Source organism: Cajanus cajan, chromosome 8 (genome assembly GCF_000230855.2).
Source record: "Cajanus cajan strain Asha chromosome 8, NIPB_CcT2T_4, whole genome shotgun sequence".
Lineage (NCBI taxonomy): Eukaryota > Viridiplantae > Streptophyta > Magnoliopsida > Fabales > Fabaceae > Cajanus > Cajanus cajan.
Window position 1 is genome coordinate 56,983,986 of NC_138524.1, and position 27,693 is coordinate 57,011,678.

Here is a 27,693-nt window from a genome sequence, read left to right on the forward strand (position 1 = left end):
AAAACTTACAATTTTAAAAATATATTTTAAATATTATAACGTACATATGGGAAAAAAAATCTTTTAGTGACTTACAATTTTATAAAACATATTTTTATGTTATGCGTTAATTTTATGCATTTATATATATATATATATATATATATAATATTTTTGTATTATTTGATTTGGATTAGTTTCACATTTTAATATGAAAATCAAAATAACCCATGTGGTTTTGTAAAATAAAAACTGGAACTGAATTGTTAATTTATGATGTTTCATCAGTTTTCAATTTCTTTTATCAGTTTTTGGTTTGTTGTAACATTCCATTTTTTTTATAAAAAAATAATAAAATATTAGAATAATTGTAATATAATATGAGGGAAGTTTTTTTTATTAATAAAATAAAAGGGAAAAGATATATAAGAGGATAATGGGTTGGACTTTGGTCCAATCCAAAGACTAATTAAAAAGAAGAAAAAGTGAAAAGATTAGGTTATTGCATGTCTTCTAAAACCTAGAGCACTTGTAAGAAGAAACTTAGAGGAGATCGTTGGAGAAGGTGCAAATTTGCAACTAAAGCTATAAGAAGCGCATGGATTCACAAAATCATCACTCCGGGTAAGGGGGAGTGAAATTGTTGAATCCTTGGGTATATATGAGGGATAAGTAGAGAGATGATCCTTAAGCCTCATAAGTTAATGAATTTAATCTGTGTAACTTCTTATGAATGAATTAATGGTTGATTCCTATTATCTTATATGAATTTGTGTGTTAATTTGTGTTGAATTAAAGTACTAGCGATGAATCAATGTGTTTGTGAGTTAGGGCTACTATATGCATGAATTTAGGGATTTTGACTTGATTGGATGATTTTGCATGATTTGATGGTATAGTAATGTTATTTTAGTATGATTTGACTAATTGGCCAATTGAATTGTAAAATGGATGAGTATGTATGAAACTTGGGGAGGAGAATCATGCAGATCGTGAATTTGTGAAGTGACGAATGCATCAGGCGTGAGGATGGCCATGCTAGATGTAGGGTTGCTAGAGAAGTGTTAAACCCCTCGACTATGAGCATGAAATGTTGTGATCGATGCCATTTAATGTTAATTTTCATTAAAGAAGTGATGTCGGGCGGTGGGGATAGCCATGCTAGCCAAGACTAAGACATAGAGGTCCTAAATATTGTCACACCAGGTGTGGGTTATCCCATGCCAAACATGAGTTTGGCAGAAAGGTCCCTACCTTTTTGCATTGGGTGTGAGTCTGACCTCATTAGGCACCATCTCATTTTTCCTTATAGCATTATTTTCACAAATTAATTAATGATTGAGAAGTCGAGAGGAAGGATTAATATCGAGAACTAGAAAATAAATTAATAAGTAGAAATATGTAAGGAATTGGCTAAAAAAATGTATTCTGGTGGGTAATATATTAATGATGTCATATATGGAGTTACCTTTAGATAAGATGTATTAGTATGAGTAATAGTAATGAAAAATGTTATGGGGTGTGATGGCATTTGAGGTTTGATGATGATGATGATATAATGATAATGATGTTATAATATGTGATCAATGGATGATGAGAATGCATAATATTATAAGTCACCATAAGTATTTTGATGAGATGAGGTGTATAAGTTTAGTGTTATGGACCGATAAACAAGGATAGTGTGAATCACTATTGTGTTGTTATAATATGAATGTTGAGTCCATACATCCACATTTTGTTTGTAGGATAATGTGAGTTTATGCAAGTGGGATATCATAGGTCATTTACTTATGCCCTATGGGGTGTCATAGTGGAAAAACCTCTAATGGGAATGTGAGACTATCATGGCCAATTATAACACCTCAATAAGACCTTAATAGACATCCTCTAATTGAGGTGATTTGGGGAATCACTATTGATGGGTGGTCCCTGTACTATTCAATAGGTGATCTCATTCCATGACTCCTAGACTATTATGTATTGATGAGGAGGAGATTGATACCATAAGTAGGGACGTAAGTCTGTTCTACAAAATTAAATCCTAAGTTTGACCTATTATTTATTATAGACTTTTTTATAGGTCTGACCTGACCTTTTTGAAAGTATGACTTGGCCTATTAGCCTATTTAAATTATTAATGTTAATTAGTCTAATAAACTTAATTTTTAAAAATCAAAAAAATTATTTTTAAAATATAGTTTACTTAATATTATTAACATTTAAATTTTAAAATAAATATAGGAGAAAAATTGAATAATTTTCTATTAAAGGAACAATTCATATGTAATTATTTATGTTGATGTACATTCATACACAGGTCATAAGCTTATAATGAAAAAAATAATTTTATAAAAAAAAATATTTTAAATATTGATAATTTATTTTTATTTAATAAATTTATTTATTTATTTATATTTTTAATAATATATATTATTTCATTACTATATTATATAAATAAATAGGTTGATCTATCATGTGTAGTGGACTTTTCTAAAAGCCTAAAACTGACATTTTTATATAAATAGGTCTTTTTAAAAGCATAAGCCTGACATTTTTATTAAACAGATTAGGTTAGGACAGACTTTAAAGAAGTTAGGTCATAAGCCAAATGTTTAAGGTTTGGCCTATTTCCATCCCTAACCATAAGCATATATAGATTTAGAAGCATTCTATTGCACAAGTCTTAATTTATGATTGATATATATTGTACAACTTGTTGTTCATTGATGATGAATGAATATTGAAGATAGTTATTGTATATGTATTGAAGAATGATTATATGTGTGAATGCACCATTGATGTTATAGATATGTGTGTCTGCCTTTGTACCTTATATATGTTATGTATGAATGACATGTATTCTCACTTCCTATGTTTGTATGTTTGTGTTTGAGCTGAACGTCATTTGCAGGACTAGAACAGGTAAAAGAAGATGTATTTGATGAAGGAAAGACAAAAAGAACATTGTTTTGATAGTACACAGGGCAAAGTTTTAGTCTTAATAATCATTTAATAATTATTTGCTATTGTTAGATTTCTATTTCATTAAGTTTTCTTGTTGGAGCTTTGTTAAATTAGGTGGTTGTGTCTTGCTTTAATTTAAATATTATTTTCTATATCTTCTTCTATTAATAAAATGATGGAAAAAAAAGTATTGTGAATCATTTTATAAAATATCGACAAAAAGAGCTTTATTACTATTTTATAAAATTGTTGATTAAATTATTTATTTCTTTATATAATTATTCGAGGTAGGAGTATGTCATGGTCAAAACTTATATCATTCAAATATTAAACACAATCTTATTAATTAAGATTCTATATGAAAACTAAATTTAATTGTTATAGTACTTTAATCTCATAAGTTTTTTTTTTTTTAAAATCAATAAACTAAAGCAACACAATTCGACAAATCCAAAATTAAAGTAAAAAAAAAATTATGATGTTTCAATTCACAAGTGTAAATAAAAAAAAATCAAGTAATATTATACTTAATTTCAAAACATGTTACATATTTAAACAAAGAAATTTGGCCTCGTTTGAAATATTTTTTAAACAACTTATTTGTCTTTATCTTATTATATAAATACTTGTAGAGTATTTGGACAAACTTATAAAAATATTTTATGTGAATAGTCTATAAGATATTTTGAATTATCTTGATAAATTGTTTAATGTATCTGACTACTTACCTTATATAGGAACTTATTGAAAAATATCTATTTTTTAATCGTGTTACTAATGCAAATAATTTTTATTTAAGTTTTTTTCATTATTAATTAAAAATTAATTATATATATTTTTTCATTACTCTCTACATATATCTGTGTCTCTCAACAAAAGTTTTTTTTCCCTTTATTTTCTTTTCTCTTTCCTTAAAAAAAATTTCTATCTACCTCCCCGCCCTCAAAAAAAAAAAAAAAAAACTCCCCTATTTATAAAAAAAAAATATGTAACTTTTTTTTCTTCTAATAATACCACATATGTTTTTATTGAAAATTTCTCTATCAAAGTTATGTCACACTTTTTTTTATATTGTGAATTTCGGTTATTATATTTTGGCATATTGATTTTATTTATCACATAATCTTCTTCATTATAGAAATCAATTATGAATCATGATTTTATAGAAAACATGAAATTTATTTTTTATTTTTTAAAATTTATGATCCCTAATTTTTAATCATGATTATCTATATATTTGACTTATAATATTTATTATTAATTTTATTTTTATAAAATAAAATTATGTGAATGTTGATTAATAAATTTTTATTATTTTTAATATCATTGCACTATATAATGTCATTTTTAAAAATTGATTCAATTACTCTTAAATTTTTATTTTATTTCCTGTCAAGATCTAATTTGTAATTTTTTAAATTAAAAAAATTATTAAATTATAATGCATCCAATTTTTTTTATTTTTAATATCATTGTACTGTATAATGTTATTTTTAAAAATTGATTTAATTACTTTTAAATTTTAATTTTATTTCCGATCAAGATCTAATTTGTAATTTTTTTAAAATTAGATAAATTATTAAATAATAATCATTTAAATATTTTAAAATTATATATATATATATATATATATATATATATATATATATATTGCAATTATCTTATAACCTCATCTTACAACATATTTGGTGAAGCTAATTCATATCACGATTGACTTATAAAATATGGTGTCAGTCATAATATTTATTTTCAGCATTGGAAATTCTGTCTATCTCAACTAATTTATCTATTGTTATTTGATGCTATAGAGATGTTAATCTTGAGATTGTAATTCTGTTTCTTGCTTTTTTTTTTTTTTTTTAATTCTTACTCAATATATTTATATATATATATATGAGGAGGGTTCAAATGACACCGGTATAAATTTTACTAAATGTTACACCGCTCAATAACTTTATATTAAATGTGAATTTTATAAATCCAACCGTTAGATTGGAAGTTCTTTACTCTTAGGTCATATATACAAAATTTTATAGTAATCCAATATGATTTGATACTTCATTTTTATAAAACAAAATCGACGTAATATATTTATTTCAAAATATACTAAAATATGAACAATTTGATTACCCTCAAGTTGTTGCTCAATTTTAATAAAATTTGACATACACATATAAATTGATATGAACTTTCAATCTAACGGTTGGATTTATAAAATTCACATTTAATATAAATTTATTGAGCGGTGTAACTTTTACTAAGTGTTACACCGCTTAATAATTTTATATTAAATGTGAATTTTGAAAATTCAACCGTTAGATTGAAAGTTCATATCTCTTAGATCATATACATTTCAAAATATACTAAAAAATTAACACTTTATGAGGAGGGTTCAAACGACACCGCTGTAATTTTTACTAAGTGTTACACCGCTCAATAACTTTATATTAAATGTAAATTTTGAAAATTCAACCGTTAGATTGAAAGTTCATATATCTTAGATCATATATATCAAATTTTGTTAAAATTGAACAACAACTTGAAGGTAATCAAAGTGTTCATTTTTTAGTATATTTTGAAATGTATATATTACGACGTCAGTTTTGTTTTATGATAATGAAGTATCAAATCATCTTAGATTAATATAAAATTTGATATATATGATCTAAGAAATATGAAATTTTAATCTAACGGTTGGATTTTCAAAATTTACATTTAATATAAAGTTATTGAGTGGTGTAATATTTAGTAAATTATTTTTTCAATTTTTTTTATAATTAAATATGTCGGTCGGATTATCACTTTTGACTTTTTTTTACAAATGTCAATAATTATTTCTTAAACAAGAGAGTATTAAATGTTTTTTTTTAAAAAAAAAGCTGACACTATTAATAAATGCATTTTATATATACGGAGTCGAGACACTTCGTGCCTCTAATAGTTATACACAGACACAATTAGGGATGGCAATGGGGCCCCATGAAGGCGGGTAGTAGTAAACCTGCCCCCGCCCCCGCCCCGCTAGATGAAAATTTGCCCCATATCCACCCCATATCCGCGTGAGTATCCATGAATTTCTTAAATACCCTCGGATATCCATGGATATTCATGGATATTTATAATTTTTTTAAGAAATTAAAAAAATTATATTATAAATAATTTTAAGTTTATATTTATTGTCATTGAAATATTAAAAATAAAAATTCAGTGTTAATTTTGAACTTGTATTTAACGTTAATTTTGTTGAAATAATAATAAAAATGCAAGATAATCAATAATTTAAAATACATCAATCTCACAAATAAGTTAAAGTCTCATGACAGAGGTACAATAATTTAATCTCATAATTCTAAACGAAATTAAACAACTTAAAATACATAAATCTTATTGGTCCAATCAAAGCTAGAAAATTAATCAAATTACATCTAACATAATTCTATAACATGCTTAACACATATTGGTAACTTCATCAACCTCACTTTTGTAAGAAAATAAGATGAGAAAGTGTAGTTTAAGGGTTATGTGGTACAAGGATAATTAGGATATTTAAGAAATATTATTAAACGCGTACCCGCGGGTATAGATATCATCATACCTGCACCCGCCCCATTTATAAACGGGTAAAAAATTATTCATCCCCATTATCCGTAGGTACCCAATTAGCCTATCCATTTATTATCCGTAGCGGATTTTACCTGCAGATATCCGCGGGTGCGAGTATTTTTGTCATCCCTAGACACAATATTAAAAAGTTGTGTAGTTATTCAAAGAGGATAGAGGATATAAGATTTTTTTTTACATCAGAGGATATAATGGTCTACTAAAAAGTAGAGACAAAAACCGGTTACATGCTCTTATATCCAATTTATTATATACTAGCAAGAAAAAGACACTCCGTGCCTGCATTATATTAAAAAAAATAATAAATAAATAAAAATGAGAAGCAACTCATGAAAAAGGTAATTTTGAAAAAATAAACAAAAGATAAAATGATCCGTGTAAAAATGGAAATCAAAAATAGTTATTGAATGTGGTATCACCTTTATATATTAGTATATATATATATATATATATAGAGAGAGAGAGAGAGAGGAGGGTTCAAACGACACAGGTGTAACTTTTACTAAGTGTTACACCGCTCAATAACTTTATATTAAATGTGAATTTTGAAAATTCAACTATCAAATTGAAAGTTCATATCTCTTAGATCATATATATCAAATTTTATATTAATCTAAGATGATTTGATACTTCATTCTCTTAAAATAAAATTGACGTAATATATACATTTAAAAATATACTAAAATATGAATATTTTGATTACCTTTGAGTTGTTGTTCAATTTTAATAAAATTTGATATATATTATCTAATAGATATGAACTTTCAATCTAACGGTTGAATTTTCAAAATTCACATTTAATATAAATTTATTGAGTAGTGTAACACTTAATAAAAGTTACACCGGTATCATTTGAACCCTCCTCATATATATATATATACACATATATATATATATATATATATATATATATATACATATATTACTTTTATGTCCACAGTATATGTAAATGATTTTAATTAATTTGTATGTATTGATATTGCAAAATATTTTAACACGGAAACAAATATCCTTTAGAAAATTTACCCAAAAAAAGAGAAATTTGAAAATTAAGAACTTTGTGCAAACATAGGCTAATATATTTTTATCAATACTTATTTTATATCATTTATACTAGTAATAAAATGAATATCTCCTTTTAATATACACTATTTTTAAATTATTTTGTTTTTATAACTTTTATATTATATCTCATTTACTCTTTATAATTACCTAAAAATAGCTAACTATTATTTAATTTTAATTAATTTTATTTTACTATATTTTTATTTGTTTAAAAGTATACGAAGACATAGAGTATCATTTTTACGCTAGTTAATAATATACACAATACATCTACTTCTCTCACTATATTGTAAATAATAAAAAAATTAATCATTTTGTTGTTATTGAATCTCTCTCACTATCTTTTTGTTTTCCTTTTATTTATTTTAACATATACTTGATACCCCAAAGCTCTCTTTATTCAAGTAACCACCAAGAACATTAATTTTATTTTAAAAACATATAAAGGCATTTCCACTAGTTTTACTAATAGGAAGAATACACTTGTTGCCTGTATGAATAAAAAGGAAAAATAATAATAAAACAATTATTCATTAGCAGTTTTAGAATAAAATAAATAACGATAAATTACAAAATATAAACAAGAGCTAGCAAAAATACCCGTATGAAAATGATTCTGAAAACGAAAAACTGTTATAAAATGGTATATATGGTCTTTATTAATAATATTAATAGTATAAATATAGAAAAATATTATAAAAATGTCACTCATTTAAAATATAAATTAATTGTATAGATATAATGGTATTTTTACAAAAGAAAAAGATATAACGGTCTTTCTACATTTTGTAAAATATTTTAAAATTGAAAAATTATTTTAAACCAAAAAATTCCATGTCACGGTGAAGCAACGGAAACCCTCCAATTTATAACGGGACGGGAGCAAACACGTGTGCATGTTCCCCCACTAACCGTCAAAACCGTCACAAGTGCAGAGTGGGAGCAATAATCCTCTACATTTGCATCCACGGTGATCAAAATACAGATCAAGCACCTACACTGCCACGCCACAACATCAGAAAAACACAGCATAGTAACGACTAACGACCCTCGCGTGCGCAAGTGCATGCACTTACCCGTGAATCTAATCACACAGGAGTAAAACCATCCATTTCAAACACTTTCTCTGGTGCCTTTTATTTGATCCGAGAAAATATAGAAACAAACGTTGAAATGGAAAAAGAGTTTGATAGAGGGTACATAAAGAAGGGACCATGGAGTAGTGAGGAAGATGAGGTGTTGTTGAGACATGTCACAAAATATGGTCCTAGGGAATGGAGCTCCATTCGATCCAAAGGCTTGTTGCCTCGAACAGGAAAATCTTGTCGCCTTAGATGGGTTAACAAACTTAGACCAAACTTGAAGACGTAAGTTGCATGTGTCAGTGTCACCTTTTTATGCCTAACACTTCCATTTTTGTATTTATTGTTTAGTGTTATGTTGATGCTGTATTGCAAGAGCATGTGAAAATATGTAATAAATTTGGTACTTTGTTAACTATTATTCTTGTATTCCTAATGTTGGTGTGTGTACAAATAATAATGTACAGAATTTGATTGTTTGTATTTTGTAACGTGTAGTGGGTGCAAATTTACAGCCGAGGAGGAAAGGTTGGTGATAGAATTACAGGCACAGTTTGGGAACAAATGGGCCAAAATTGCAACGTATTTGCATGGGAGAACCGATAATGATGTGAAAAACTTCTGGAGCAGTAGGAGAAAGAGGTTGGAGAGGATGTTGCAGAGGCCACCAACGTTAAAGCCACATAAAAACAACGGAAAACTTCCTCTTAATCTAGTGCAAGTGGAAAAGGTAAGGTTGAGGAGTATCATTTACTTCAGGATATTGTGTCTCATTACTAGAAAGCATGCACAACATAAACACCACAGCATTTTTTTTGCTCTTATTACCCTCCTAGTGTTTAAGGAATCTATAAGGGTTCTCTCGGTAAGTGTTTTGTGATCATTGAACAATTCATATTTTATATTTTATTTTATTTTTATAAATTAAATTTAAAACGCACATTTGAGATGTGAACCATATGATATTCATTCAACTGTTACAATACACTGACAGTGAGAATGTCTATAATTTTTTACTGTGATCCGGGAGATAGGGGAGGAAAGGGGAAGTGATAAATTGTGTTCTATCTTAAAACTTAGATATGACTAAACAATTTTATTGAAGTAAGTTTTAATATATATTTAATAAAACACTTGATTTGATACATAAAAGATCATTAATTCATGAATATAGTGGTCAAAAATCAAAATATATATCTATTTTCAGGTTCCTCCATGCAGTTCCAATCAGGTGGAGGAAAACCTTTCCTACCTTACTTCCTATATGGGAAACAACGAGGTGTTCGAGATGATTAACCTACCAGATTTGATAAAGCCAAACTACCAATACTTGGAAAGTGATCCCCTTAGTGCGGTTGAGGTTGAGGTTGACGCCACCCCACTTCACACAGTACCATCGTTTGAGTCTTCATCAGGGTACAACTTCCCTCTACTCCCTGAACCACTAATGGACTATCCACTATTCCCAGAGTGCCACGACCTTGTTCCCGAGCCCTTTGATCCAAACTTTATTGATGAGTTCGAGCAGAAAAAATGTTCAGAAGGTGTATGCAGCCAGGAGCTTGAAACCATGTTGCCAACTCTTGGATTTGAAGGAAATTCTCAAAGTACAAGTTCAAATGGCTTATTTAAGGACTTCTCAAGTGAGATTTTTGAATATTTCGAGCAGATTCCAACCTCATCAGAGGTATAGAACTGTTTATTTTTTATTAGACAGACAGCTAACTGCTATGCCCAGTAATCATTTTGCTCTTATGTTACATGTACCATCCTTTTGTTATACAGTTAATGCTAAATTGCTGTAATTTGCGTTTGCAATTTACCAATGTACGAACTTGTATCGAGTCACTTTGATTAAGAAAAACTCGATGCAAATATCTAATTTTCTGAAGAACTTAATACCTGCACATTTGTGTATATCCTATATTTATTAATATACTCTGTAGATGTAGATAACTCATTTTATTAGCCAGAAACAGCTCTTTGAAACAAATAGCAAATAAAAGCTGAGGTATTCCTCAAAGACTATACCTACAAGTCTTTAGCTGTCCTCACCCCCCAAAAAAATAGTAAAATTGAAAACTTGTGTCTGCACCGTAAGTACACCATGAATTCTAAGGTCCCAACTCCTAAGACTAAATAAAATTATAAATCTCCAAGTTTGAAAAAAAAAAAAAAAACCGTGGCATCTCCTTGCTTTGCTCCTCCAATCAAAGCCTACACCCACCCCCTTTCACAGCATTGTTGCAATCAGCGACGAGACTTAAATGATCCATTCTACTAGTAGGTAAGGTATACCAAATTGACCTTTATGTAAATAGATGAATATGAATAACTCTACGTAAAAATTATAAACAAAGATCACTTCCATCAATCAAGCGAAAGACCACAATAACGTTATCAGTGACGAGAATTTCAGCAAGACACTAGCTGTACAATACTTTCGCTATTTATAACACTACTCCCCACCACCATGAAGTAAAACGATCATTAAATGCATGAGTTAGAAAATGAGATACCCTTAAAACTAAAACTGCCCAGTGTCCAACATCTTTCCGCAGCGTGATGATTGTGGATAACTTCAAATATAGCCCGCTGATTGATCATCATGACTGGATTGGGGAAAAAAATTATTCCAAGTCCAATATATCCAAGTCAACCAATAAATACAGGATGAGGAGTAAAGCAATTCATTTCCAGACTGTCTCGTTTGCATCTGTGAAAATTGCATTATGATGTTCTATGAGCAACTGAACAACCTCAATTGCACCAAAGTCTACTGGCGTGCCATCATCCAAGGGAATAGGAGATGATGCATCTATGGCTTCCCCATCATCTGCAGCACAAGAAACAAGAAATGGCGATCTCCAATCAGCACTAATCCTATAAATCTGTAATTTGCATTAGTTTCTACGGACCCAGTTTAGGTCAATAGAAGTAAAACAATAAACTTTTACACTAAATTGGGCACCCTTCCAAAAAACAAAAGAAATCTACGAGTGACTCGTGAGTTCAAAGTACAACTTCAAGCAAATTTTAAAATGTTCAGCCTCATGCCATAGCAAGATAATCCGAAGATGAAGATAAAATCAGTTAATTTTAGAAGTAACTGACTTGCATCTATAACCAAACTGTTGTAAAATATTAGAAAATAGTGCCCTACTTTCTTGAATCATTTTCAGGTCAAATGATCATTCTTATAAAAAAATGCTGAACAATTCAATGTTACTCGGTAGGAGTAGGACACATCATTGATAGTTTGAAACCCACTTTTGAGGTCTAATTATTTAAGAAGTATGGCACTGCAACTCTTTTGATTTCTACAATTAAGTTTCAGCACTGAACATTAAAAAAATTATGCTTACAACTACAGAAACAAGAATCTTTTCCCACAGTTCCCAACATGGATCAAACAATGCCACTAAGCACAACCAAAAACCAAGGTTTTGACAAGGCCATTCAATTTAAATCAAGGTCTTTAATTTTCAATGGCTTCTCTTAAGGGGGTGTTTGGTAGGGGGATTAAGTTTCCCGGAACCTTAACTCAAGAATCTCAGGTTCCTATCTCTAGTTAGAATTTTTAAAAAAGATTTCCAGGAAACTAATATGCCTATGTATGATTTTTTAACCATATTTTCCAAAAAAAATTCCCATGGGAGGAAGTGGGAATCCAAGATTGTCAGGAAGGTAAGAAAGTATGGGGCAAGCCCATGAAACAATGAAACATTGAAGAACATTCTGGTATACCAAACATATTAATAACATTCTAAAAGCTCGTGATTCTTAAGAATCAATAATCCTAGGAATATAATTCAAAGGACCAAAAGAAGACTGCATACCAAAGGCTCCCTTAGGGTTTTCCACGGTCTTCCTCTGCTCCTATTTAGTTAGTTATCTCTCATGATTAACTCACATGACTAATATAAAGGTTTATGCTTAGTCAAGATTGTTGTGTATAGAAAATTTTGAATTAGAAAATCCTCATTGCCTAATACTAGAATATGATTTTCATGTAATGTCCCACATGGTCATCAAGCTTTTGGCCATGGCCAATAATAAATAATATTTTAAGTCAAGATGGTTATCCTAAAAAATTTACTTATTTTAGCATCATTTTCCCTACCTGCAAGCATGTCCCAGGCAGTATCTGAACCAGGTGGTGGATCCACACTCTTTTTGGAAGGATTTTTCGACATCTGATTCCAGTATTGACGATAAAACTCGGGTTTCCGTTCATTTTGCCACATAATAACAGGTGCCATTTCCATTGCAAGGCTCCGTGCATCCATCTGGAGAAAATCAACAAACTTGATCATGCTACTAAAACCAATTTGTATGTAGAAACAAATAATGACTATGTGACTGCGTTAAAAGTCACCCAACTGACGGGAAACCAAAAATAGTAAAGCATAACAATGATCATATTGCATGGACTGAGGAAATCTGCTAACTATAACAAAGCAAGAAAGTTATGCATCTAGGAAAATAGTGATATTAGCAGAAGAAAAACATTAGTAGGAGAATTTTGCTAATTATTCTTTTTCATATCCTATATTTTTTTCTTCTTTTTTTTTTTTTTACAAGGATAGTTTACCCTGATGATTACTCTTGTTCCATTATGAATAATAAAATTTATTGTTCCAAATTCCAATATAAATATATTGGACAATAGTGTGTTCCATTTACCATGTCAATAATATATTGATCAAACAAAATAAAAAACCAAACTTAACAAAATCAAGAATAAGAATATGAAGGTAAGTTGGTGTCTAAACACATTTTAGAAAATAAAAATGAGTCAGAGACAGCTAAGGAAGAAAAAAAAAAAACACAAAACGAGCTGAAGAGTTTAAAAGACCTCAGCTGTCAAAAGCAATGCCTTTTAGTTAAATACAAGGTTTAATAATATGGACACAAATTAAATACCATAAAGGAAATTAACAACTTCAAATGATAAGGATGATAACAAAACAACAAATAGAATGCATAGATTCAATTCCTTTTCCATATTTGTTTTGAAAGTTATTTGCATAACAAAGCAGGTATATTAAGTGTGTGGAGATTATTTATAGGAGAGAAAATTTATATCATAAACAAAGGGAAAGGAAATCTGCCAGGAGATTCAACCATACATAGTTCATTATTCAATAAACAAATGTAAGTGCTCACCATGCATATGAAACCCAATCTCCCACCCACCCCGGCTTTGACTAAATAAACACACACATGCTGACATAGGGAAGTCTCCTACCTTGTTGAGAAGTGACTTCTGGCTAACACGGAGTAGAAGTGCTGTTATAAACTCCAGAGTCATGTAGTTTACAGTGGAAAGCCTCTTGAGTATGTTTCTCATGGAATATATGCTGGAACGAGCACCTCTAATCTCGTTATAAAGCTCTAATGAAGTAAGTGGCTCAGGAAGGCTAGCAAGATAATATTTCACAAGAGCTGCTACATCAACAGGATTTGTGCCATCAGGCACTGAAGCAGTTGGATCTGAACATGCAATCATAGTAGCAAGTATAACATCATCCAAATATAATAAAGAAAACATACCCATTACTGATAGAATGATTGAATTACCTTGGTTGTATAGGGAAACCAACTGGTGAATAACCTTTTTATCCCCTTCAGATTTAAAAAGATCTGGCGAGTTCAATCCTGCTTAAAATAACATTAATGAAATTACTATTGGATCGAAATGCTTTTAAAAAAAACTATTGGATCAAAACAAAGCATCAAAAAGGAAAAACATAGATTGATGCATGGATGTGGAAGCTTACTCTAGAAGCAGCTACCTGTAACTATAAGATAATCTGCACAATTGACCAATATCTGAGGAATAGGTCTGCAGCAATCTTGCCTCTGCACAGTAACCTCAATAGGAACTCCAAATGCTGGGGTCAAGATAAGTGAATAATCAAGTATCATTATGCAGGCACTAGGCAGGCAACAAATTTAATTATAAAGCAAAACCTTACAGAAAAACAAAGAATGCTATACTGCTATATAACTTGATAATCAACTAATAATCAAAAATGTTACTGTAGAAGTATCAAAATGCCTGTGGGAACAATGGAACTAATTCTACATAGCCAACAAAAGACTGTGATGCATGAAAACAATTGCTCTCTCTCAGTCATGCAGTTTGAGAAACTTACCATCAGTGCTTGCAACTCCCTGCGAAAGAAAATTATAGTAAGAATGTTTGAAAATGATGAATAAGGTAAAAATAGGTCAAAGTTAGCTGAATGACATTTACCTTTTGCCATCTTTCAATATCTGTTAAGATAGTCTTACTTTTTTGTGCTGTTATTTTTGCCACCTGAAATAAATGAACATGACGCTAAATGTAAAGAATATGAGCATCAAATTGGTGCAGAGAAAATGCATTGTGAATGATATGCAAGTGACTAGCAGATAAGGTATAGAGAGAAGGAAAGGATAGAAGAGAGAAAAAGAATTCAAAGACCCATTTGATTATACCAAGTTCTGAATAACAGCTTTAAACAATCTACAACCAAACCACAAGTAATCCAACATCAACCTTACAGAACTATATAATCCAAAATCACCTTGATAAGGCCTTCCCTTTACCCAAAGGAAAGGATTACCGGTAATAATAAATACCAATGATAAGACAGTGCTTGTTTTTTATTTTCGCTTTCAGTTTTAGTTCATACTTCATATATTTTCGCCAACATTTACAAAAATGCCACACTATGTTCATTATGTTTCACGTTTTCAAAATTTTGTAAACAAAAACAGAAAACAATGAAACCAAGTCATATGCATTCATGCCTTTCTAAAAAGTTATCCATCGCAATCCCAAATCATTTACTCAACAACGTTACCTCTTCAACCTTGGACTTTCCCACAACCACCTTATCCTTTGTCCCGGAGAAGCCCCTCCTTAGGAGTGTACCAGTAGTAGCAGCCGCCGATATCAACCGATCCTGCACAGCATGTCTTGTGGAAGGCTGCTGAAGAAGCGCCCACCGACTCTTGACCATCGACCCAACTCGCCCTGCCACTTCAGCCACGTTACTCTTTGTATCCTTAGTGACCTCGCCAACAAACGTCCCTGCTGATTCCTTAGCTTCTTTAATCTTGACCCCTACATGAAATGAAACTCGTCTTTGAACAAAAAGAGACCAGAAAGTAAAGAAAGAAAGAGAAAGGTGCACAGATTAAGTGAAAGATATATACCAGAGGAAGAAAAGAAACCAGCAGCCTTGTCTTGCCACTGAGGTGACATGATAGAAGGCATTGAAGCTGAAGCTAACAGCAAAATCAAACGCAATGGAAAACCCAACAGTTGTTACTTGATCCTGCATATCATAGAAGTGGACCCATATAAGACGAGTCAACAACAGTAATTGACAAAATTCTAGTCATTAATACGATCCAAAATCCTTATGAAACAGAATCGAGTTAGTTGTTTTTTTCATCGATTTCTTCAAAATTCAAAATAATCAATCAAACCCATATTTTTATTTTCTTTTTTTTCCATATCTATATACACACATATATAATAGTCGAATGAAACTAACAATAGACTGCGTAGTAAAAGCCAAAGAAGAGAATCGATCAGCCCTATTATAGGGGTAGTACTGCTGAAAAGTGAAAACCAAACAAGAGAATCTGATAAAAAAGGGGAACGAAAATCGAAGGAATTAAAAAACCCTACATGTTAACGAAGCGAATTAGAGAGAATGAGATAAAATTTACCTTGATTATGCGAAAGCTGAGAGAGAGAGAGAAACGGAATTTTCAGAAAAGACGGCAGCACATAACAAAGATATGGAATACGAATGAGACTGCTCTGACTAAGTCCCAGGATCAGCTAAGCACCCAATAACGGTACTTCTTTTGTCTTTCACTTCCACTTTTTTTTTTTTTTTTTTTTTTTTTTTTTTTTTAATTTTAAAATGTGTAGAAATTATATTAACTAGTATGTGAAATGCATTAATTACTAATTAGATATCTTATTATTAAATTATAAAAGATACCGAGGGTTTTCTTTTTAGAAAAGAGGAAAAAAAAATTCCATGTGAAATTTTTTAGGATTTTTTTATAACGTTTATCTTTCTTCAATTTATTGTTTTTATTTTGAAACTGAATTTCAATTTTTTAAATTAAATTATTAATAACAAAATTAATCTTATATTAGAATATAAATTACTGATTTTTAAATTAGAATAGATACATCTACCAAAAGAAGACTATCTACCAAAAAATTATAATAGATACATAGGGATCTGAGTGACTTGATTGAGTTGTTATCTTGTTTTGTTTTTTTCTTCAATTTATTATTGTTTTTTTTTTTAACTAGTATTTTAATTTTTAAGTTGTACATTTCACATCTAAATCCTTCTACTCAATCTCTCATATCTTTTAATTAATTTATTTTTTCTTTAATTTTATGATGAATTTCAATTTTAAAAATAATTAAAATATACTTATATTACATTATAAATAAATAGTTTATTATAAAATTAAAATATAATTTAGAATTAAATATATTTTTAGTTCCTGTAAAATGAGCATGTTTCGATTTTAGTCCCTATAATTTTTTTTTTCATTCTTCTAAAATTTGAAACTATGGTTTCCATCCTTAATGATCACTTTTAACAACTTATGTATTCATTAAAAGATTATGTGATCATACCGCAACTATTTATGATATTTTATTTACGTGTTATTTTTAATTTTTTTTTATAAATCTTTAAAATAAATGATACATGTTCTTTGATAATGAGAATTATAGATGAGAATAGGTTGGGCTCTAAATAAAGACCAATAGTTTGTCTTGCTTAAAGTCTAACCAAATTTGATTTATTTAATAAAAATATTAGATTTAGGATTTTAAAAATAATATTTATTTTTAAAAGTTTGGGCTTAAGCTTATAAAAACCATTGTTATGTCTAATAAGCCAACCTATTTAGATATATATCATTATATTGTAACGACTTGTCAGGTCACTACATTTAGTATAGTAAAAAAAATAAAAGAGTTCAACTATACTAGAATTTTCTCGTGCAATAATACCTGGACATTCATGCAACAAATATATGTATAAGGTGTAAAAAATATAAAATAATTATTGTCAATATGACTTAAAAACATAAAGTTCCTTATGGGGTTACATATAAGCCTTGTGCATATATACAATATACATCAAAGGTACAAAATACTGAAAGTATAAAACCTAATTGTCGGTCAAGTATCGCTATGCAAAATATTATATCAGAATAATATAATAAAATAAGCTCCTCTCCAACATGATCATCCACCAAACATACCCTTCAATCATAATCTTGTGCTGCATTTATACCAAATATAATCATTATAGTTTAACAACATGAAAAAAGAAGGCTAAACTTGTGAAAGGAAAAAACACAACAAATAAGAAAGTAATAACTTCAACAACATAATAAACTTAAATCAACAAATTAACTTAAAGCTCAACAACTTCAACATCACTCACATCATACAACATTCTCAACATAAGCAACTTTAAACACCAATGAACAACTTAAACAACTAATGTATTGTCACACATATCAACTTATGGAGATCTCCTATAATTGAGGTAAGTAATCTAAGTGGCTTGACCCTATCGAACTACAATGTCTAACCTAACTTCTCTATGCCAATTATAGACAACTTCGTGCCCTTTTAACAACTTAATTTGATTTCTCAAGCTTCACTACTTAAATTAGGAAATTCCAATACTAGTGTCAAGGATAAAACACCTTAAGTGTGAGTATACTACAATTTTAGCTTGCATAACTAAACCTATATGAAATTAGCTCGCCGACTACCCTCTAAATATTATGCACTTTCCAATACTTGGTTAGGAATTTTCGTCTCTAACCTTGTACCTTACTTAATAACCACTTATGGCAAGTACAATTCAGCCTCCCTTACACTATTTCAACTGAAAAACCTAGAGGAGACAACTTGGAAACAACTTCCCATTTAGGAGGCAACATATTGAAGGGTTTTCAACTTTTGGTTCTCAGAGCACCACAACTTATATCTATACAATGAGATATTTTAATTTATAAAACAATTCTTCTCTCCTCTAGTTTTTATGCAACATCAACTCAAAACATACTTTACATGTATCATACAACTTAACAACCTACAATTTATTGCATACAACTTCAAGTAGTATACAACTTTTAACTTAATCAACTTCAAACAATAGCCAACTTCCAACATAAACAACTTAAAACATCACCATACATTATCATAGGTCAATATGTAATGAACTAAATTCAATCCTCATCAAACATCATGTAAGTCATCAACATACTTTCAACATTTAAGCATTTAAAACACAAGTTCCATTAAGCATAACCATGTCTAGTGTCATTCACCCAATGCCCCATGTGAATAAGGCAAAGAGCCTTTGGTTGACCCATGCCCAACACTAAACCACTTGCATTTGGCGAGAATGAGATAAAGAGTTCTTGTGTACACCATACCCATTGTTACTAATCTTACATTTAACGTTATTTAGGCAAAGAGTTTTTGGCTGACCTATGTCCGATGCTACAAAACTCATGCTCAACATTGTTTAAAGAGATAACTATTGACTTGTTTGTTTTGGAATCACAAATCTTACATCTAACGTCACCACATTAGAGAACTCCTCAAACAATCACACCTAACGCCTCTCATTCCACGTATGACCACTAGTGGAAAAAAGACTTTTAAGATCGGTTATTTTTTACTTTTAAAATTGGTTAAAGAACCGATCTTAAAAGGGATGATCTTAAAAGCTGAACTTTTAAGTTTGGTTATTTAACCAATCTTAAAAGTCCAATTTTTAAGATCGGTTACGAAATAACCGATCTTAAAAGTATCAGGTTAAATTTTAATAAATTTATTAATGTAACAACTCTCATATTTGGCCTCTTAAGGATGCTATTTCACGACACTTCACTTTTCAACGTGTTTTGTCCTTGCTACACATTTTCTGGAAAACTTCCTAGAAGGTCACCCATTCCTATATTACTCCAAGTCAAACACGTTTAACTATGTAATTTTGATGAGATAAGCTACCGAAAAGCAAATGCATGTTGTTAGTATAAGTAGTACAAATTAATTCATTTAAGCCATCCTCAACTATACAATCTCATACTTATACTATTTTTAGATCCCTCTCATTTTGGTGTGTCCAGACCACTATAAAAATATAAAAAATTATATAATAATTATATTACCAATAATAATAATTATATTATATTTAATTAATCTTTATATATATATACTTACTTGTGTAATTAACAATCTACTTATTTCTATTTAAAATTATTATTATGATACAATTTAAATTATTTATTATAAATTTAAAAGTTTAAATAATAATTTATATATTTGAAAATGATAAGGGTTATAATAACACCTGTGTAACTTTTACTAAGTATTAGACCGCTCAATAACTTTATATTAAATGTGAATTTTATAAATCTAACCGTTAGATTGAAAGTTCATATCACTTTATATGTTTATATCAAATTTTGTTAAAATTGAACAACCACTTGAAGGTAATCAAAGTGTTCATATTTTAATATATTTTGAAATGTATATATTACGTCAATTTTGTTTTATAAGAATGAAGTATCAAATCATCTTGAATTTAATATAAAATTTTGTATATATGAGCTAAGAGTAAAAAACTTTCAATCTAATAGTTGAATTTATAAAATTCACATTTAATATAAAGTTATTGAGCGGTGTAATACTTAGTAAAAGTTACACCAGTATTATTATAACCCTTCTCTTTTAAAATATTATTTTTATAAATTAAATTTTAACATTTTAAATAAATTATCAATTAACTTAATATATTTATTCATCTTAAAATATGACTAAGGGAGGCACATGTGACAAAGAATGACTAAGGGAGAGCATTGCATTTTTTAAATAGTTACAGTACTTTTAAGATTAGTTCTTCTATGACCGATCTTAAAAGGTATGTTTGACACAACTTTTAAGATCGGTTACAAAAGAACCAATCTTAAAAGTGGTTTTAAGATCGATTCTTTTATAACCGATCTTAAAAGTTGTGTTAGACATACCTTTTAAGATCGGTCATAGAAGAATCGATCTTAAAAGTAATTTTAAGATCGGTTAAAATTTAACCGATCTTAAAAGTGTTCATATTATTTACAAAATTGTTACCGCGTCACTTTTAAAATCGATCACCTTTTAACCGATCTTAAAAACTCGATTTTAAAACTAATTTTTGCACTAGTGGACATAACTAAATTAGAGGGTTCCTAACTAACTTATGATCAAACTAACTATTTCGCACCTAACACAAGTGAGATAGAGAGTCCCTAAACTGCATCATACTCGACATGATGAAGGCATGCCTGACGTGAAGGTGATTTATACACAAAGCAAGATCATGATTTTGGCTCAAAACTTGCAAAAATCCAACTCAATCCAACATGCATTCAGCAATTCAGAATTTACACATCTTAAGCAAATCAATTTCAGCAAAATGTACAACACATAACTATTAACATACATGGATCATCAATTCTTATCTCAACACATTCAAGAACAACCAAAACTCAAAACTTAAGAGATCCCACTTCTCCATTTGCTCCAAACATCCACATATTGGAAGGATTTTATTAGAAATCAACTGATACCATTCAACAACATCAATCAAGAAACTTTTCATACCTCGAATCATTTGAAAGTAAGAAAATAGAAAGGAAGAATGATAGAGCATAGAGGCCCCTCGAGAGCTTGTCGTACGATTAACTCTACCTTGATTCTCATCTCACAACTTTGAATCCACCAATCTACCACTACTATTTAGCTAAGGGAAGGATATGGAATATTCTTGTAGAATCAAAAGAAGAAAAGAATTTCTCTAGCTCCAAAGCCTATCTTTCTAGCTTTAAAGCCTATCTCTCCAACTTTTCTCTAACATTTTTTAGGATATGAATTTATGAAGTTCAAGTCTAAAGAAAATCTTAAATACTTTCTCCTAAACTTGCTCAACTTGACCTTAACTAAAAACAACTCAGAAATAACTTAACTCTCAAAGATCTTTTAACCCTTAAAATTTTAAAACAACAACAAATACAACAAATCCACATTTAAATATCACATATAGTATTATTAAATAATAAAGCATATAAAGCATGCAATGTTACATATATTATAATAAAAAACTTAATTTTCACATTACATTAATAAAAATAAAATAAATAAATTTATAATAAAAAAATCAAATTATCTATATGTGGAGAAAAGAAAGACATTAGAAAGGAGTTTAACAAAGTGTCAGTAAAAAACTTAATGCTTTTTTGAAACAATTAAGTAGTATAAAAAACCTTAAGAATGCAAACAAAGAATCAAGATTAAAGAACACACAATATTTTTATACTGATTCGTTTCAACTACCAAGACTATGTCCATTTCTTATTCAACCTAATCAAGTTCTATTATCTTTTAAAAATATACAAATATTCTTTCAAAAGCTACTTTTGGGTCAACCTAATTATTCTTTGACTTGTCTTTTCAAGCAACTATCCAAGTATTTTTTGAACGACAAAGTCTTTCCAGGCTATAACAATCAAGTATTCTTTACAACAAAGTCTTTACAGGCTTCAACTACCAAATATTCTTTACAACAAAGCCTCTTCATGTTTCAAACAATAACATAAAAGTTAAAGTTGAAAAACCATTAGGTGTTTCATCTTACTGTCAAAACATGATACAACCAAATTAAGTACATAAATTTTTATAGAAAGAATGAATATATTTTGTTTTAAGATAAATAATTTATATTATGGTACATGATTATTTTTAATTGTTGATAATTTATTATAAAATATTAAAATTTTAATTCATAAATAAATATGATAAATAAATAATGAAGTGGTTAAGAAGTTAACTAAAAGAATCCTTAAAAATATTCTTGTCACAGTCCCTAAAATACTCTTGCATAAAATAGTTATTCGCATTTAATATATAAGAGTTGATTTAAATTTTTTTTTTATAAGATTACTCTCTTTCATCACAACATGTGCATTCATGTAATTAGTGTACATGAGTATATTTGAGTTGTATCTCTTATGTTAGTTTTTTTATTTATTTTTAAAATCTAAATTTTAATTATAATGGAATAAACTATTTTTTATCGGACAAATCTAAAAATAGACTCACATGCATTTTTAAAAATATATTTATTGACTTATTTAAAAAAAAATTATTGGCTTGTTGGATAAAAAAGGTTTATTGACTTGTTAATGTAAAATAAATTTTTAAATAGATTAATAAATCAAGCTAAACTTCTAAAAAAGTCAAATCAAGATTATAAAAAAAGTTTATAATAGATAATATATTAAACTTAGGTTTTAATCTTATAAAATATGTCCGATCAATATATTCAAAGTCTATGTTTACCTATTTTCATCTCTAGAAAAAGCTATGACCTTTGGGTAATATAATAAAGTTTATCTATATGCTTTGGATTTTGGGAGAGCTATGGTTGAGAATTATGACTCACCATTCGCTACATTATAATCTTACCATGACTCAAATAAAGAATTACAAAGAGGAAAAAAACCTAAAAGGAAAATGCAAAGTCATGCACATTTATGCCTTGTATCAAAACTATCTCGTGTGAGTGGTTAGGGTTTAGGATAATTTGTACCTTGTATCATAAATTCAAACACTTATGATTGAAATATACATACTATTAATTAATATACATATTTTATTTAATTTTAATATAGTTATTTTAGTTATTTTACTTTTAAAACATAGAAGGCACTATAAGTTTGTTTTAATACAATCTAAAAAGATTTTTGAGAATTTTTTTTTACTAAAAATAAAGTGTTTTTTAATAAAAAAATTTAAAAAAATTTTAAGCTTGTACCTAAACATATTCTATATTGTATTAGGCCAACATAAGAATATGCGAAAAGATTGAGGATATATTTATGTAAACATCTTACTCAATTACATACTTTCACTAGCTACATTAAAAAAAAAAAAAGTGTTTTTTTTTTTTATGCTATGAGAAAATATGCCTAGTTGCAACTGATCGAATGAGCTGAAGGTTGTAAAAGCAACCCTCAATATCCCCTTCCCCAGGACCACGACCGCGCGCATGTTGCGCGGTTTGAAGAAGAAAAAGGAAGTTAAATGTCATTGTATTTACGTGATACGCTACTTTTTCATTATCAATTTTCATTTTCTTTTAAAACATTGAAAACGATGTTCTTTTCTCTTTTTTTTTCCCAGCTTTGGACTTCAATTTGAAAATGTTTCTTGGGAAAATGTTTTCAAAAATCAAACTATACGTATTTTTACCGCAAAATTTGATTTTCATTGAAAATGAAAATTGAAAAAACCCCTTATTTTCCGAAGTTTTTAAATCAAGATCAGGGTAATGCTTTAATTTGATGCAAGTCTCATTTCTCTACTTTCTCAAGAAGTTAGCATTTGAAACTTTAATACCCCTCGAACGCATGCCTACAATTTTAATTTGCTTCAACATCTTTCTATACATTTTATATTTCCAGGCCAAACTATATTACAACAGAAAAATGAATCCATAAAATTGGCAACAATAAATACTTGTCATTGAACTTGTTAATAACTAGTAATAGTTGATTGGACCAAGGGCCGTAGACTATAGTCAATATATTTAAATGGTTTCACGTCGACGAAATTTTCAAAGATCAAACTCAAATTATAACATATTTTTCATTTTATGTTTATGTGTGTCGTCGGTTTCAAGTTATTGTGGTGGTTCTCCTTCTCCAGATAGTTTTTATTATAATAAATTAATTGATGTAATGTATAAAATTTATTTTGATTTCTACAATAAATAATTAATTGTTAGCATTAGCTAAAGTAAAGGAAGAAAAAGTAAAAGGGGCCTAATGTTCTGTTACGTGTCTTCCACCAATAATTTAGGATCTGAAACACATAGCTCATCACCCCCTTATGCAAAACAATTGTAAGAACTTAGAAAGTCATATGAATTGCTTCTCCAACATTGAATTCCTCTGACCTTTTGTTTGAATATTGACAAACACAAGAAGCACAATGGACGCCACTCACAGCATGTTCTGTAACAATGATCTGGTTAACCCTCTAAGCTCAATGGGCATGCAAGTATCCTGCATTCTTGTTGTGTCACACGTCTTTAACGTTGTGTTTAGGACTGTGGGACAACCTGGACCCGTTGCACAAATTCTGGTAATAAATCATCAACCACCTTGACTTGTTAATTAACATTGATGCTTTTCTCAATCATTGTATTGAAATTGAAGTTTTCTTTATTAACTCTAGTTGCATTGTTCAACAGGCTGGGTTGGTGCTAGGTCCAATGTCACATATTGAGTATATAAAGGCTACATTCTTTCCCGCAAGTTCAGTAAATTACTATGAAGTTGTGAGCTTCTTTTGTCGCATACATTTCATGTTTTTGTTTGGGTTAGAGATGAATATCCACTACACCATGCGTAATCTGCGTATGGTTAGCTTAGTAGCCTGTGGTGGTGCAATAATGGGTGGTGTTTTTGGTCTATCTGTCTCCTTCTATTTGCACCAAGAGTTGAATACCGTTGACAATGCCCCCTTGTATTATTTTTGCATGATCATTATGCTAGTGGTGTCATACACAAGCTCCCCTATGGTGATTCGTTTGGCAGCAGAGTTGAGGTTTGCAGCATCAACTGTGGGGCGAATCGCGGTGTCTTCTGCATTGATCACAGAAATGGGGTGCTTGTTGTTCTTCAATGTGATGGTTAACTGGAGGAAAGAAAACCACATAACTGCTGGTTTTGGTTGCCTTATAATCACTGCCTTGGTGGTTATCATAAACAGGTACTTAGCCGTTTGGTTAAACGCAAGACACCGAAACCAGAAGTACCTCAAGGCTCCTGAGTTGTTACTCATTCTGTTCCTGCTTCTAACTAGCTCAATGGTAATAGAAATTTGGGGTTACAACAGTATTATTAGTTGTTTCATCATTGGCTTGTTGTTCCCTAAGGAAGGCAAAACAGCTAGAACATTGCTGCATAAACTTGGTTATTCTATATACAACTTTGTACTTCCAGTATATTTTGGCTACTTAGGCTTACAATGTGACCTCATAAATGTCTTCAAGAGCCTGGAGCGTGCAGGCAATATGGCCATACTGATATTGTTGAGCATCGGAAGCAAGCTTGGTGGTACTCTCATAGTTTGCCGGTACCTTAAAATCTCTACCAGTGAAGGAATTTTTCTTGGCTTCATATTGAACACTAGAGGTTATGCTGATCTTCTATTCATTGGTGCAGCAGCAAAGCAAGTGATTGTGAGTATATTTCTTGACTTGGTTCAATTAGACCCTGATCGAATAAAATCAACTCCGGTAGCAGGAAAAGAAATCACGTAAGCCAAAATCAACCTATGCACTTAACTTCTATTGAAACTGATCATTTAATGTGTCCAAAAGTTAAGGTGCATAAGTTGACTTTAGCTTATAGACAAGTACAATGCATCACATCTTCTTATTTTCTTCTCCTAGAAGCACTTATAGAGAGATTTATCCACATACTCTTAATCAAAATTGAAATTTCAAATCCATATACTAATTCAATGGCTCGTGTTGATTTACAGACTTTTGATTCAGATGCATACAATGTTTTGTTGGTATCAATAGTACTTAACACAATAATATCAGGAATGATTGTTGCTTTCCTAGTAAGAGGGGAAGAAAAAATGTTTGCAAACAACCACACTGCAATTGAGCCACAGGAAGCGGAGGATGAGCTTCGAATTCTGGCTTGTGTGTATGACCCTCGTCAGGTATCTTCCATCCTAGCCACAGTACTAGCAGTGCATGGCTCAAGAGAGTCACCATCCACCACTTACCTAATGCACCTAATAGAGCTTGTGAAGAAGATCAAGTCCAACCTGTTGTTCCATGAAAAGGAAAACGCTGACCTGAGCGATGACGAGGACTATGGTGGCAATGATGTGGTGGAAATCAACAATGCTTTGGATACATTCACAACAGAAACACAGATTCTGATCCACCAAAGAAGGGCAGTGTCTTCTTTCCCAGCTTTGTATGAAGATGTGTGCAATGAAGCAGAAGATCTTCAAGTGTCGGTTATTCTAGTCCCCTTCCACAAGCATCAACGAATTGATGGAAAATTGGAAAGTGGGAAAGAGGGTATAAGGATCACAAATCAGAAGGTGCTGAGACATGCTCCTTGTTCAGTTGGTGTGATAGTAGAAAGAGGACTTGCAAGGGTACCTGGCTTCTCACAACTAGTATCATCTGAAGCCGTACAAAACGTTGCAACACTTTTCTTTGGAGGCCCTGATGATCGTGAGGCTATTGCTTGGAGCCTAAGAATTTCAGGTAGTCCACGTGTGAACTTGACAATCATAAGATTTCTGCTGACTTCTTCATCACAGAATGATCAGATTGAGAGTGGAGAATCTGACGACAAAGAGATTTTGATGTCACTGTCTGGGGAGGAGACAGTGAATGAGATTGACAACACCTTCATGGTTGATTTCTACAACAGGTATGTGACTTCTGGACAAATAGGGTATGTGGAGAAGTTTGTGACGGATGGAGCACAAACAGTGGAGTCATTGAAGGAGATAGGGGACATGTACTCTTTGTTTATAGTAGGAAAAGGTGGTAGAGGACAGAGTTCATTGACAATTGGGATGAGTGACTGGGAAGAGTGTCCAGAACTTGGAACAGTGGGTGATGTCTTGGCCTCTTCAGACTTTGATATTCATGGCTCGGTTTTGATTGTTCAACAACATAGAGATGCCAAGAAAGGCCTCTTGCATGATTAGTTCTTATTTTAGTACAATACTTGTTCATGTACTTAGCTTTATCAACATATCTTGTACAAATCCGACAATCTTTGCTTTGTATCCATGTAAGGATGCTAAACCTTTTTTTTAGAAAAA

At 30.2% G+C, this 27,693-nt stretch overlaps 3 protein-coding genes across 4 annotated transcripts; 2 read left to right on the forward strand and 1 right to left on the reverse strand.

The window, feature by feature from the left end:
- The first annotated feature begins 8,609 nt into the window (after nucleotides 1-8,609).
- On the forward strand, nucleotides 8,610-10,539 carry LOC145950665 (transcription factor DUO1-like). Its single transcript, XM_083062204.1, has 3 exons — nucleotides 8,610-8,999; nucleotides 9,213-9,444; nucleotides 9,922-10,539. The coding sequence occupies exons 1-3, from the start codon at nucleotides 8,806-8,808 to the stop codon at nucleotides 10,405-10,407; spliced, it is 912 nt and encodes a 303-aa protein (XP_082918330.1). The 5' UTR covers nucleotides 8,610-8,805; the 3' UTR covers nucleotides 10,408-10,539.
- Nucleotides 10,540-11,062: 523 nt separating this feature from the next.
- Nucleotides 11,063-16,575, reverse strand: LOC109812957 (small G protein family protein / RhoGAP family protein). Of its 2 annotated transcripts, none has more exons than XM_020377041.3 (10): nucleotides 16,446-16,575; nucleotides 15,924-16,045; nucleotides 15,569-15,831; nucleotides 14,977-15,039; nucleotides 14,876-14,894; nucleotides 14,513-14,611; nucleotides 14,298-14,375; nucleotides 13,966-14,210; nucleotides 12,838-13,003; nucleotides 11,063-11,550 (listed from the first exon to the last, which is right to left on the reverse strand). In XM_020377041.3, the coding sequence occupies exons 2-10, from the start codon at nucleotides 15,982-15,984 to the stop codon at nucleotides 11,405-11,407; spliced, it is 1,140 nt and encodes a 379-aa protein (XP_020232630.2). In that variant the 5' UTR covers nucleotides 15,985-16,045; nucleotides 16,446-16,575; the 3' UTR covers nucleotides 11,063-11,404. The 2 variants fall into 2 exon arrangements, with proteins under 2 accessions (XP_020232630.2, XP_020232631.2); XM_020377042.3 differs by lacking the exon at nucleotides 16,446-16,575 and adding an exon at nucleotides 16,268-16,400.
- An 8,051-nt stretch (nucleotides 16,576-24,626) lies between these two features.
- On the forward strand, nucleotides 24,627-27,685 carry LOC109812962 (cation/H(+) antiporter 2). Its single transcript, XM_029274302.2, has 3 exons — nucleotides 24,627-24,966; nucleotides 25,076-26,068; nucleotides 26,374-27,685. The coding sequence occupies exons 1-3, from the start codon at nucleotides 24,814-24,816 to the stop codon at nucleotides 27,574-27,576; spliced, it is 2,349 nt and encodes a 782-aa protein (XP_029130135.1). The 5' UTR covers nucleotides 24,627-24,813; the 3' UTR covers nucleotides 27,577-27,685.
- Nucleotides 27,686-27,693: the final 8 nt, after the last annotated feature.

What these genes read in the sequence shown, in the direction of transcription:
- LOC145950665 (XM_083062204.1), top strand. Translation starts at nt 8,806, where the DNA reads ATGGAAAAAGAGTTTGATAGAGGGTACATAAAGAAGGGACCATGGAGT. An exon ending in CTTAGACCAAACTTGAAGAC is followed by an intron (nt 9,000 to 9,212) that starts GTAAGTTGCATG and finishes TGTAACGTGTAG; the next exon opens with TGGGTGCAAATTTACAGCCG. An exon ending in ATCTAGTGCAAGTGGAAAAG is followed by an intron (nt 9,445 to 9,921) that starts GTAAGGTTGAGG and finishes ATCTATTTTCAG; the next exon opens with GTTCCTCCATGCAGTTCCAA.
- LOC109812957 (XM_020377041.3), bottom strand. Translation starts at nt 15,984, where the DNA reads ATGCCTTCTATCATGTCACCTCAGTGGCAAGACAAGGCTGCTGGTTTC. An exon ending in AGATTATCTTATAGTTACAG is followed by an intron (nt 14,376 to 14,512) that starts GTAGCTGCTTCT and finishes TATTTTAAGCAG; the next exon opens with GATTGAACTCGCCAGATCTT. An exon ending in TGCCTGGGACATGCTTGCAG is followed by an intron (nt 11,551 to 12,837) that starts GTAGGGAAAATG and finishes CTTGTGCTGCAG; the next exon opens with ATGATGGGGAAGCCATAGAT.
- LOC109812962 (XM_029274302.2), top strand. Translation starts at nt 24,814, where the DNA reads ATGGACGCCACTCACAGCATGTTCTGTAACAATGATCTGGTTAACCCT. An exon ending in GACCCGTTGCACAAATTCTG is followed by an intron (nt 24,967 to 25,075) that starts GTAATAAATCAT and finishes ATTGTTCAACAG; the next exon opens with GCTGGGTTGGTGCTAGGTCC. An exon ending in CAGCAGCAAAGCAAGTGATT is followed by an intron (nt 26,069 to 26,373) that starts GTGAGTATATTT and finishes GTTGATTTACAG; the next exon opens with ACTTTTGATTCAGATGCATA.